The 14,184-nt window shown below is 36.1% G+C and overlaps 1 protein-coding gene across 13 annotated transcripts in view; it reads right to left on the reverse strand.

Moving 5' to 3' along the window:
* Positions 1-14,184, reverse strand: part of LOC129028877 (GRIP and coiled-coil domain-containing protein 2-like) — a 36,198-nt gene that overhangs the window by 13,108 nt on the left and 8,906 nt on the right. For 6 of the 13 annotated variants that reach the window (XM_063649247.1, XM_063649242.1, XM_063649243.1 and 3 more), the window contains exons 2-12: positions 13,870-13,976; positions 13,239-13,403; positions 12,477-12,587; positions 11,332-11,494; positions 10,771-10,871; positions 10,598-10,675; positions 9,855-9,992; positions 8,695-8,816; positions 6,499-6,672; positions 3,717-3,934; positions 1,012-1,206 (exon numbers count right to left, since the gene is read on the reverse strand). In XM_063649247.1, coding sequence (XP_063505317.1) covers positions 1,012-1,206; positions 3,717-3,934; positions 6,499-6,672; positions 8,695-8,816; positions 9,855-9,992; positions 10,598-10,675; positions 10,771-10,871; positions 11,332-11,494; positions 12,477-12,587; positions 13,239-13,403; positions 13,870-13,976 — 1,572 coding nt within the window. Of the gene's footprint in view, positions 1-1,011; positions 1,207-3,716; positions 3,935-6,498; positions 6,673-8,694; positions 8,817-9,854; positions 9,993-10,597; positions 10,676-10,770; positions 10,872-11,331; positions 11,495-12,476; positions 12,588-13,238; positions 13,404-13,869; positions 13,990-14,184 lie in introns of all 13 variants that reach the window. The other 7 variants (XM_063649251.1, XM_063649252.1, XM_054474371.2 and 4 more) reach the window with 3 other exon arrangements.

Genomic DNA, 14,184 nt, shown 5'->3' on the forward strand with positions numbered 1-14,184 from the left:
GGAGTCTGCTGCTGCTCTATCATGATGCCTCCATGTTACCACTATTAACTTTGCCTGAAGGAACCATGACTTGCAGTTTCTACCCCACGTGGTCAGTGACCATGAATACAAATGACCCTTACTCCAGGTGATCCTGAAGTCTCAGGAAGATGACAAACAGATTCCCCCTAAATTTTGAACAGTAATATTAATTACAGGTAATAAAATATACCAAAACATCACTACAAAAATTTAGCATTACTTCATCAAGAGGAATAAACTGAAACTGTCAGTTTCTTGGAAGGGTGAGAGGATAGTTTATCCTGCTTTCTAATATCTACCACCTATTTGTGACTATAAACTTCCCACCACTTATTTATGGTTCAAGCCTAGGGCAAGACCTAGCATTTTATTTTAAAAAAGATTTGTTTAATAATTTTTCCATTTGGACAGTGTGATGGTTAATACTGGGTGTCAACTTGATTGGATTAAAGGATGCAAAGTATTAATCCTGAGTGTTGTCTGTGAGGGTGTTGCCAAAGGAGATCAACATTTGAGTCAGTGGGCTGGGGAAGGCAGACCCACCCTTAATCTGGTAGGTACCATCTAATCAGCTGCCAGTGAATATAAAGCAGGCAGAAAAACCTGAAAAGGCGAGACTGGTCTAGCCTCCCAACCTACATCTTTCTCCTGTGCTGGATGCTTCCTGCCCTTGAACATCAGACTCCTAGTTCTTCAGTTTTGGAACTTAGACTGGCTCTCATTGCTCTTCAGCCTGCAGATGGCCTAGTGATCATGTAAGGTAATACTTAATAAGCATCCATCCATCCATCCCATCCATCCCATGCATCCATCCATCCATCCATCCAATTAGTTCTGTCCCTCTAGAGAACCCTAATACAAACAGGTAGTGGAATATTGAAAGAAATTTTATTGGAGCAGCCCAAAAAAGCGTATGTAACTTAGAGTAATAGTAATTAAATAAGACAGTAAAATTAAATAAGAAAAACATATTTAGACAGAGTAACATACCAAGTTTAGTTGCGGGAGAATTAAGCAGCTGCTCTAAAGACTGTGTGTATGTGCTGGTGGAAGACACAGACTCAGTATCAGTTGTTTCCATGCCTTCTCCCTCTTCCCGGGTTACAGTGTGCATGTCTAGAAGTGGGAGGTCTGTGTTTCTCCTTTCTCGAAGGTTCTTCAAAGATTGTTGAGAGGAAACTGGGCCTATTAGATTTTTTTTAAAGGTTAAGTGTGAGATTGTTCAAAATCTATTGATTTGGCCTTACAGAGATACACAATAAAATGAAAATATCAAATGATAAGAGTAGAGAAATTAAGTAACTATAAGATAAGCGAAAGGTGTATGAAGAATTGCTAAAACATTTCTTAAAATTTAGTCATCAAGGCCGGGCGTGGCTGAAATCTGTAATCCTAGCAATTTGGGAGGCTAAGGTGGGTGGATCATGAGGTCAGGAGTTCAAGACCAGCCTGGCCAAGATGGTGAAACCCTATCTCCACTAAAAATACAAAAAATTAGCCAGGCACGGTGGCAGGTGCCTGTAATACCAGCTGCTGGGGAGGTTGAGGCAGAGAATTGCTGGAAACCAGGAGGTGGAGGTTGCAGTGAGCCAAGATCATGCCATTGCACTCCAGCCTGGCAACAGAGCAAGACTCCAGCTCAAAAAAAAAAAAAAAAAAAGAAAAAAAAAAAAACAAAAAAAACTTAGTCATCAAACTTTTAACTACGATAGTCATTTTAATAGAAGCTATAAATTAATTGCTACTAGCTAAGATAAACTGTTAGATAACACAGCTCATAATATAGTACTACTTATTTTTTATTAATTTAAAGTAGAGGGCCAAACTACTGCTAAATACTGGCCAAAATTAAAAAACTAGATTGTAGCAATTTTTCAGGATTAGGTATTTCAGATTGCTGCATACTTCTTGAAACATACTTGCTGAAATCTGCTTGGCAGACTCCTCAATCACTGCCCTTATACCTTTACCTCTGCAGCTTCTTAATTGTTGCTGCTCATACCTACAGTGCTCATACAGTAAGAGCCCAGAATCCAGGGCATGGAAATAATCAATTACATTGTCTAGCAAGACTTTCCTGTTTGGTGATAAACTGTAAAGTGTTTTTTTTTCTGAGACAGGGTCTCACTCTGTCACACAGGTTGGAGTGCAGTGGCACGATCTTGGCTCACAGCAACCTCTGCCTCCCAGGCTCAAGCCATCCTCCCACCTCAGCCCCACAAGTAGCTGGAACTTACAGGTGCATGCCATCCACCCAGATAATTTTTGTATTTTTAATAGAGATGGGATTTCACCATGTTGTTCAGACTGGTCTCAAACTCCTGGCCTCATGGGATCCAACTGCCTTGGCCTCCCAAAGTGCTGAGATTGCAGGGGTGAGACACCACGCCTGGTCTAAACTGTAAAGTTTATCAGGCCCTTTGACATGTATTGGTTTATTGACTCCCCAAAATCTGAAGTTCAGAGAAATTTAATGACTTTGCCCAAGGTCTCATAACTGAGTTAGAAACCAGAATTGTAATCTAGATTTTTAAACTTCAGATTTCATTTATTTTGCATTTCATTAAGTTGCCTTAGTCCTGACTGCCCTTTCTGAAGCATTTTCCTGGGTTTCTGGTAAGCTGACTGCTTATTCCACTGCTGATTGCTAGATTACAATCTCTTGTGCGACCTTTGCCCTGGCTGATTACTTCCTTTGTTGATTCTTTGGCATATGTTAAATTCTTCTGAAGTTGCTTTTTTACCCTAATAAGTGACTGATAGCTGCTAATGCTCCAGTGACAATATTTCCCATGGGAAACCAAAACACCATCAACTTGCTACTAAAATACTGCATCATCATGGCTGACATTTTTCCATTTCTTCCTGGAAGCAGAATGGAAGATACTGGGTGCGGCTGAACTAAAACTCCAACTAGCTGTAAATGTGAAAGCAAAGAAGCTATATTGGTTATGCAATTCTACACATTCAGTGCCGCTTGAGTGTTTCTAAGTTCCTTGCTCTATCTAACGTTTCTATTTAAAAAGTAGACAAATTTGATGACTAACAACGGAGAACACGAAACAAATCTGGTGAATACTAGAATTAAGACGTGTCAGCCAGGCACAGTGGCTCATGCCTGTAATCCCAGCACTTTGGGAGGCCGAGGCGGGTGGATCACGAGGTCAGGAGATCGAGACTATCCTGGCTAACACGGTGAAACTGTGTCTCTACTAAAAATACAAAAAATTAGCTGGCCTGGTGGCAGGCACCTGTAGTCCCAGCTGCTCGGAAGGCTGAGGCGGGAAAATGGCGTGAACTCAGGAGGTGGAGCATACAGTGAGCCAAGATCGCGCCACTGCACTCCAGCCTGGGCGACAGAGCAAGACTCCATCTCAAAAAAAAAAGACGTGTCATGAGACTGACAGAGCGTGTTTAAGTCAGAGAAAAAGAAATACTCCTTTCCATTGAGGGTAAGGAATACGTCAAAGTCAGCATTCTAAGAGGTTATACAGGCTTCTGTAAGTATAATCAAGAGGGAAGGATTCAGATGGTTCAAATATCTTTCTAGTAAGCAAATCCAAAATTCATTTATCAGATTTGACACTGGTGACACCTAGTAAATTTTCTTTCTTATGAATTTGTGAAGAATGTATTTAAGAGACATAAATACATGAAAACATGAACAACTAATATTTCCATGTGTACATACATACTTCTTGTGGTCGGTTCATTCTTAAGCTGGAAGAGCTGTGCTTCCATCTTGGAGAGCCGCTGCTGTAATGTCTCCACTGTCTTTCTGTGCTCTTCCTGCAAATGTCGCACTTGATCTCGGAAGCTATTTCGAAGGACCTCGTTCTGGGATGTGAGCTGACTCACAGTCTGTGTATGTTCAGATTTCATCATCATGTTCTCTGATTGTATTGAATACAATCTGAAAGATGAGAAACTTAGTTACAGAAGACCTTTCAATTTTATATGCTGACTTAGCCTTTCTCAACTGGGTTCTGCAAGAGAATTAGCTCTAAGACCTCTACTGAATGTATGAATCAACTTCTCTCCTACATACCTACACTGTACTCATTGTGGAATAACTTGATGAGAACTGACACTGGCTGTCATCTAGTTCAAATAATCTGTTACACATTTCAGATGAAGAACTCCCGTTAAGAAACTGTGTTGTGTTGTCCAGACTAGGAACTTCTTTCATGGTTCATCAGAAAATAGGACTATATTTAAAGCATAAAATAATTATACTTTTAATTAGTCCACTTCTTCACATCATCGTATGTGGTAGCTCACATAAATGTAAGATTAATCTCCCTTTTATCTACTACCCTGAAAACATTAAAAAAAAAAAAACCCACACTCTTTTGATTTACTCAGAAAACTTTAGCGGACAGTATCCATTTTTGAGTCGATTAACATGAACCACAACAAACACAGACTTGGTTTACTATAGCTGTTTCAAATCTCACTGCACATGAGAATCACTGGAGTACCTTGTTGAAAATAGAGACGTCTAGTTTTCATGTTACACCCACTGAATCAGGACCTCAGTAGTGGTTCTAGGAATTCTCTACTTTTAGTAGTTTTCAATGTGATTTTTATGTACTCAGCCTGAAACTAACCAGTGGGCCTACAATTCGGGAACCATCACTTTTAATGGTTTACCTGTAGTTTTCATGTTTTATATGTTTGGCTTTGGTAAAAAGTAAATAAATAAATAAATAAATAAATTTCCTTTTATACAGGGGATCCACAGAATTCTCTCATAAAAATTAAAAAAATACAAAAGCTGCCAGAGAAAAAAGTAAAAGCCCCTTATTATTACTCTCATGCCTGGCAGGATAAAATCCCAATTCCACAGGTAGATAAACATTGTTAACAGTTTAGTCTGTACTTTTCCAAGATATTTTTTCTACCTGCTACACATATGGGCACCATACAAGGTTTAAAACAGGGTTTAGTGGCTGAAAGGAGAAATGCAATAAAATACCATGTTTCAGAAAAGAAATCTTAATTATTAAGTTCATATTGATTAATGAATCTAGAAAATACTAGTGTATACACATTTCTCTGCAAGCATTTTGTTCAAACAATATCTACCAAGAAAGTGAAGGAAGAACCATCGGAGGTTACAAAAATAGTCCAAGCAGGATAAAAATTAGAGGTAGGGTAAAGTGTCTATTCTCAGGCAGTATCACTGACATTTATGAATTTACCAATTTGAAAGCTAAATGCTTAAACCCCCCATCTGGAATCAGAATGATTGTGCTGACAGAAGCTCACTGTTCCGTCTCAGTTGTTACAGAGGTGTTTATATTAACTGTAGTCTCTGGGTAATACAGATATTCATTAGTTAGCCTAATTATCACATTCCTCTGGAACCATTTTCACAATCTGCTATAGAGAAAGTATGAATATTAAAACATTTTTTAAAAGTGGAGACTATATAAAGAGAAGGCTATTTCTTCATACTTGAGCACAGACAGTAACAATACCATTAGTTTTTAATATTTCTGAAGAAGAGGAAAGACTCCTAAAGATATCTCAAAATGCTATGAAAACTGACTGGCACATAGTAGGTGCTCAAAAAACACTTATTGAAAGACTGAATTACTTTAGAGGAATCAACAGTACTTTATTTGTGTTAGCAATGTAATTCGCAATAACTTTCCTAAAGAATAAGTGTTGGAGAATATCAAGCAAACATCACTATATATAAGATAATCTCATGGTAAACCCTGGTGATAGGCAGTTAGAAAACTGGTACATCTTCCCTGAAACTTTGGTTTACATGATTAACATGCAAATTCCACTGTTAACAGACAGAAGCCACAAAAAGCTAAACCTGCTTTCATTTTTCAGATTAGCATAAGATTAGGTATATATTATATAAGCAAATCTGTGATAAAATTATCTTAACACCCTTGATAAAAGATGCTCAATGAAGAATTCTTTTCCTCAGCCTAATACTCCTACTACCCAATTTCTTTATCACAGGAGTTGAAAACTTCTTGTTCACAATAATCTATTTATTTTGCCAATACTTCTAATGTCTATTTAAAGTATTATAGTGATGAACAAAATATGACAAATTGAAGACAGAATTGCAAAGATAAGTTGCATATTCTTTTTCAGTTAGCAACTATTTGGGTGTTTTCTTCTAGAAAAAAAATGCTTATGATTTGATACCTGGGTTGGAAAAGTAGCATGTTTTTGTTTGTTTTTTTAGAGAAACATCCTAGCCAACAAGGCTGTAGGAGACACAATACTGGATGAGCAGATAGACATTAATTGTTCTTAAAAATGCAAAATATAAAAGCAACGTAAAAGGCGAAGCTCTAAGGTAGATAAAGCAAAGTTACCAAGCCTTTAGAAATGTCTATTTTTTATTTTCTAATCTGCATTTATCTCAAGGATCAACATATTAGAAGTTTCAACAAAGAAATACATTGCTGTCTGGTACAGCGTTAGTGCTGCTAACAGCCTTACTTTTCCCGAGTTCCGCCTCTTTGGACAGTTTCCTGCAGCATCTTGTTGTGCCTTTCTAGCAGTGTATCGTGTTCAGACTGCAATGTTTGAAGTTCAGATACATTAATCTGTAAGTTATTTTGGCTATCTTGTAATTTCATTTTTAGCTGGTCAATCAGCATTTCCAGATGTTCCCTAAAACAGAAATACAGTTTTAAAATTTTTTGAAAAAGGTGAATTTGATTTTGTGGTTTCAAATATAGTTTAACCCTTCAACCTTTCAATGCCATACACTTGGATGATTCTAAAGGAAATATAATAGTCTGAAGAATTCAAGACTAGGATTAAATATAATACAAAAGATACTATAGCCAGATTTAAAATCTTAGGCATTACAGATTTACAAAAAATTTCTCCAAAATTTAGAATTTCATATTCAAAAAGGGGCATCAAAATAACCTATTTTATGTTACAGGACTATGTCAGTTAAAGAAAAAACCTCACACTACTTTTTTTTTTGAGACGGAGTCTGGCTCTGCTGCCCAGGCTGGAGTGCAGTGGTGCAATCTCGGCTCACTGCAACTTCCGCCTCCCAGGTTCAAGTGATCCTCCTGCCTCAGCCTCCTGAGTAGCTAGGACTACAGTTGCCCACCACCACACTCAGCTAATTTTTTATTTTTAGTAGAGACAGCATTTCACCATGTTGGTCAGGTTGGTCTTGAACTCCTGACCTCAGGTGATCCTCCAGCCTTGGACTCCCAAAGTGCTGGGATTACAGGTGTGAACTGCCATGCCCGGCACACTCACACAGTTCTTAAATTGTTGTTATAAGAATGGTATGTCAGACCAAGTTACAGTGAAAGATAATCCCTGAAGAAAAGCAGGTCTTTTTAGACTTGGAAAAAACACTAGGTGGAAACAGTTAAAATCCTGATTCTGCCACAATGAGTACAATACACTATTAGTTTCTTTTTTTTTTAAATGTATATTATAAGAAAGAAGGAACACAAAACATTTACATTCATATAATGTGAACTCAAAATTTAGGCATGGTCAAAAATGGCTCTTGAAAATGGTGACATTTATATTTATGAAATGTATGAGTATCTAATTTCCCCTTTATATAATGAGCTACTGGAAAGAAAATACCATGTTTCAATCTACAGTCTCTATATTTAATAGATTCCTAAATGAAAGTAACAGAAACATAAACATACAAAAATTTCAGAATAATTAGTCTTGTTTAGAACAGTAAAAGCCAGATGTAAAACTGCTTTGAATACTGAACCGCTCAACACAGATGCCATGGAATGCCCTATCTCTCTCTTACTCCCAGTACAAACAGGATCTGTATGCTAGTTTTAAAGCAGCATAAACAATATACCATTCAAATAGCACTGAAATGGTCATAAATAAGAAAAGTTTAATTCTAGACCAAAATTCAGTACTAAATTTAAAATTTCTGAAATAAGTGAAATATTTTAAAGCAACTTCTGTTTAACCTAAATTAATGGCAAATAAGTATACTTAGCATTTTAATTTTTACTTCTAAATTTTCAAAATTGGAAAAACAAATCATAATGTAATTTTAATGCCTGTATTTTCTACCATGACAAGATCTTATTAAGACAAGATTGAACTGTTAACCTATTATCTCATATCTTGGCTTCACTGTGCACTTTAACATCTAATTTTAGAGTTTGCAACAGTGTCCTTTGTAATGAAGTTTCCCTGTTACTGTTTGCAGACACAGTGAAGCCAAGAAATTCTGTTCTCTTTGGTAACAATATACATAATTTCACAGTTAAAAATCATAATAGGATTTTAGGCCGGGTGCTGTGGCTCACGTCTGTAATCCCAGCACTCTGAGAGGCTGAGGCGGGTGGATCATCTGAGGTCAGGAGTTTGAGACCAGCCTGGCCAACATGGTGAAACCCCGTCTCTAATAAAAATACAAAAATTAGCTGGGCATGATGGTGTACGCCTGTAATCCCAGCTACTCAGGAGGCTGAAGCAGGAGAATCACTTGAACCCAGGAAGCGGAGGTGGCAGTGAGCTGAGATTGCACCATTGCACTCCAGCTTGGGCAACAAGAGCGAAACTCTGTCTCAAAAAAAAAAAAAAAAAAAAAAAAAAAAAATAATAGGATTTTCAATCTACTTGGTGAAGAACCTGCATTGTGGGAGGAAAACTCTGCATATTTAATTTAGACTTTACCTTTCTTGTTTAGCGCCCTCAGTTTCAGCCTGAGACACAGATTTATTTTTCTGTTGTTTTAGAACGTTATGAACTCGGACTTTGTAGCTCTCGAATTCAGAGGTTATAGTAGCTTGTTCTGCCTATAACATTTAAAAGAGAGAAACGTTTTCTATTGTAACAGGGTCCTTCTATTTTCTTTCAGAGATTAACAAATTGAGATAAAAACCTGTTTTTGAAAATGAGAAAGATAGCTGACATTCTTTTTGGTTTCTTGATTAACCTTGCTAAAAAGCATACTTCTGTTGGCTTTACACTTAAAAGTTTTTAATTGATACATAATTGTACATATTTATGGGGTGCATGTGATATTTTGATGGATGCATACAATGTGTAATAAGCAAATCAGGGTAATTAGGATATCCATTGCCTCCAACATTTATCAGGTCTTCATGTTGGGAGGCCTTACACTTTTTAAAGGCCTCTCAATAATACATATTTTCTGATAAGAGATCCGTTTCTACCATGTCTTCTGCCCTGGTAGATTAATTTACTAACCATACATTTTATAGTGACACTATGTACTTTTGGAACTTTATAAACATTTTCTCTTATGATATCTCCTCTTTTTATAAATTTTAGAAAAATTAACTCAAAGAAATTAAGTTATTTGAACTTCAGTTTTCAAAACAGGGTGGTTAAGTGTTAAGTCCTAGGTCTTCCACTTTCTTGAAGTGATCTGTAAACTCCCACAACAGTGTTGCCATGATTGCTTAAATAAGAGCTGCATCTAACACAACCACTGCACTGTGTCTGTTTTGGATGATGACAAGAAAGTAGGCCCCCCACAGCCATGCTATTAAAATGTTATTTTATAATCATTTAGCCCTAAGAACTGTAACACTTTTCTAATAAAAAAAGCTTTATAAATAAGTGACACATAAATTGCAAAACAAGGTTGAAATGGAAAAAACATGTTTTCCCTTTTGGCAAAAAAAGTGATCCAAGTTACGATTAGGGTTGGCATGGGATTGGGGTTAGACCCAGATTAACTGAACAGGTCTTAATCTAATAAGTGCTCTTAACAGCAAAATACTAAAAAGGGAGAGCACAGCCCTGGAGTAAACCAATGACTAGCTGATAATAAAATCCCAGTGGCTTGCTGTGGCTGAAGAACGCACCTTGGCAGCACAGCTCTCTTCCTGTAGTGCTGTCACTCTCTGCTGGTACGCACTTAGCGTACACTGGTGCTGTTCCGCAGAGGTTTTCAGGTGCTCGTGGATTTTGTGCTTCTCTGATGTTATTTCAGCCAGCTGTATCTGGGGGTAAATCTTTAAATTTAGCTTTAGCAAATCCTATCTTCACTAGTTAAAGAGGTTTTCCTTAAAATACAAACTTTAGGTTTGAGACATAAGTACATATAAGGCATAATTAAGTAGTGAAATATTTTTATGTATTATTATTGAAAAAGTAGAGACAAGTAGAACATTTTCTCACTAAGCTATCTTTTCTTAAACCAACATCAATTCAAAAAAATGAACATCCCAGACTACATATTTAACATACAATGTTTAAATACTTCAAGACATTATATATATAAAAATATACGCAAACATAGCAAACGTATAAAATCACTTTATAAACTGTTCCTTGTGACTGCAATATCATTAAGTTCAGATGCAGGCTTATTTTATTTTGCACTATTCTATAGTATATTACGAATTTCCAAATACGTGAAAATAATCTAGCTTGAGCTAACCAATATACTCCAGTTATATGCCAGATTTGATTTATTGTTGTAACTTCCTCAAAATGTTGAGGAATCTTTCTAGATATCCTTATAGGATAATTAATAAAATCTCTAAATGGTACTTCACTTCTACATGAAAAAACTTTTTTTAATCTTAAAAAGTAAAACCCTTACTTTATAGACTTCTACTTGCTGCTGGCTTGCCTCCAGCTCACCTTTTAAAGATGCTTGAAGTATTAAGTGATCAGTTTCCTACAGAATGAGAATCTTGGTTAAATTTTTTTTAATGTTACTCACAAATAAATTATGAACAAGTACTAAAATACGAAACTGAAAAATTAACGTACTGCTTGCTTTGAATCTGCCAGTTCCTTTTTGGTTTTCACAAGCAATTGCTTGATTTTGGTGTTTTTTTCTTCATATTGTTGTACTGAAGACTGTAATGAAGCTAGCACAAGAAATAATTTCAGCAGAAAAAGATGTAACAATTTTTATCAGTGAATTTAAATACATAAATATGTCTTCTTTGTATTGGCTTATCTTTAAGCCTGTTTTAGCTTTTTATTATGGAATACTTCAAACATATGTGACAGTAGTAACAACAGTGCCATAAACTCTACTGTACCCATCTCCTGGCTGTAACAGTTACAACCCATAGACAATCTTAGTTAACCCAGACCAGGAAACAGCAAGGTACTTAAGAAATGTTAAAGTGAATAAATGTGGACTATAAACATCTTAATGGCAAATAGTTTTACACCCATTCTGGGTCCCCAGTAACATTTATCACTGTGTTAAACACCCGACTGACAGTGAAAGACTGGTGAAATAAACAAGTAATGCCCCCCACCAAATCAAGTTGTTATGATGAAATAATTAAAAGGTAAAGTGAATTTTCTTTAACTCACTTATTTCTTCTTGTAGGGTTTCTTGTTTCTGTTTTTGAATTTTTATTTCTTGCTCCAAATCTTCTATCTTGTTGTTTTTATTAGTTAACTTTTGATTTAGTTCTTTCATCAAACGTTCATAATCAGCTATTTCCATATTCATCAATGTGGTCTGTTGGGCATCCTGCACATTTTATAAGTAGAAGATTTACACAATAGTAGATCAGTTCATTTGTAAATTTTTTTTGTCATTTGTAAAATTGCTAAAATGATGCCACAGCAATAAATGGGTGCTTTTCTGTAATACTGAAATCGTTTACAATGTAACAAAGAAATGAGGAGTTGGATATTTTCTAGTTTTTAATTTCACAAAATATTTTCTAGTAGTTTAACCCAGCTTTCTTAGTTTCATTTTATTTCATTATAACTAACTACAACTGACAGTTGTAGCTTGTGGAGCTCTTATTTATAAAATACTAATATGTCAAGTGGCTCTTATAGTACATTTCTTTTTAGCCTCATCTTTGAAGGAGTAAAGTCAGCCAAAGTTTTAAGTATAATACAAATTTCAAGCTTTGACATTAATTAAATCTTAATGTGTCATACAACAATCATGTATACAAAATGAAATGTCAAACCAAAATCTTGTAAATCAGGAGCCTAGATTCTTCTGAAAGGACTGGTACTTAGAGAATTAAGTTAAATTTTCAATTTTTTGAGCAAATAATTTATAAAGCATTATTTTAGTAGCACAAGTAACATTCTAAAACACTTCTTTTCAACATGTATAGAATAGTTTAACAATGCAGGCTGAGTGCGGTGGCTCACACCTATAATCCCAGCACTCTGAGAGGCTGAGATGGGTGGATCATTTGAGGTCAGGAGTTCCAGACGAGCCTAACCAAATTGGTGAAACTCCATCTCTACCAAAAATACAAAAAATTAGCCAGGTGTGGTGATGCATGCGTGGAATCTCAGCTACTTGGGAGGCTGAGGCACAAGAATTGCTTGAACGCGGGAGGCGGAGGTTGCAGTGAGCCGAGATCATGCCACTGCACTCCAGCCTGGGCCACAGCGTGAGATCGCAGAGAGAACAGAACAAATAGAACAACAAAACAGAACAATGTGAACATTACATCAATTTTCATCCTAGTGTTTTATTTTACCTTTTTAACCAGCTCTAATTCTTGCATGGTTTTCTGAAGCTGTTTCTTTTCCTTTTGAAGTTGTACCTGAAGTTCTTCAAGTTCACTTACAGTAGTGGCATGTGCCTGAAACTAAAAATAAAAACAACCCACACAACCCAACCAACATTAAAAAGGTATTTTTAAGGGGCTTTAAAATAAATCTGACAGCCTGGCATGGTGTCTCACACCTGTAATCCCAGCACTTTGGGAGGCTGAGGCGGGTGGATCACAAGGTCAGGAGATTGAGACCATCCTGGCTAACACAGTGAAACCCCGTCTCCACTAAAAACACACACGAAAAATTAGCTGGGCATGGTGGTGACTGCCTGTAATCCCAGCTACTCGAGAGGCTGAGGCAGGAGAATGGTGTGAACCCGGGAGGTGGAGCTTGCAGTGAGCTGAGACTGCGCCACTGCACTCCAGCCTGGGCGACAGAGCGAGACTCCGTCTCAAAAAAAAAAAAAAATAAAAAAAAATAAATAAAAAATAAAAAATAAAAATAAATAAATAAAATAAATCTGACATGCTAAAATACAGAAAGTTTGGGAATATTTCAATGTTTAAAATGTATACACCCCCAAATCACAGCATGGATTCTCAAATTTATGGTTGGTATTAAGGAATTAATGAACTCTGCTGTATTCATAAATGCTACTCTTTAGTAAGTCTTCCCTTCATTTAAATAATATTTTGGTAAATGCATCATATATATGTGAATCAATCTCACAGGATTGTTTTTACCTTTATCTTCTCTTCTTTCTGAAGTTTTTCAGCTTCTAATTCTTTGTCTATCATTGCTTTGGCTCTCTGGACTTCTAAAATCTGTACTTCTAATAATTCGGCATTAGACTGTAGTGTCTCAATACGAGCCAGGAGATCTTCATTATCAGAATTTATTTTTTCACACTGAAATGACAAATGATTCATTACTATAAACATGCAGAAAACATACAGCAGAGGAAGAATGAACAGGTACATTAATGAGAATATTGGCATAGTGTGACAAATGAAGATTTCCAAGTCCATGCTACAGAACCATAATATTAAGAATCAGTTTTAAAATCTGTCATTGAAATACTAATATGGTAAACCTTACAAGAGATCAGGTTGCACTGGCAGAGCAAAGAGCAGAAATGAAAAACAAACAAACCCCCAAACAAACAAACAATTCTCTAGGGGAACTGAGATTAGAATAATAAGCAAGATAGTTGCTAGCTGTTTCGTCTTATTCTTTTCTCCTAAGTGGGAAGGAGGGTGAAGTGGGGGGGGGAATAAATTCTGTTTCCGACTATATTTAATTTTTTATGCAAAAAGTATTGAGATTAAAATATACCTGTTATAGTTTTCATTTTTGGATTTATTAAAAAATTACCTGCAAAGTCGAATTTCTTAATTGTCTTGTAAGGTCTTCAATATGACGCTCAAAATTATCAGCACGTTCTTTTTCCACATCCAGTTGCTCTGACTGCTTTTCATATTCTAATAAAAGATTCTTCAATAAAAGAAGGATTTAACTTTGGCATATTATTATGCATTCAACAGGTCAGACTTCATCATCAACCCACCTTAAGATTCATGAGTCCATTCCGGATGCTTAAAATATTTACCCAAGTTGAACAGAATACCTAACTGGCATTAGGTAATAAAATTAGCATATTTTGGGTAACTTTTAGTATTGGAGGGTGGG

The sequence above is a fragment of the Pongo pygmaeus genome, chromosome 12 (genome assembly GCF_028885625.2).
Source record: "Pongo pygmaeus isolate AG05252 chromosome 12, NHGRI_mPonPyg2-v2.0_pri, whole genome shotgun sequence".
NCBI classification, from domain to species: Eukaryota; Metazoa; Chordata; class Mammalia; order Primates; family Hominidae; genus Pongo; species Pongo pygmaeus.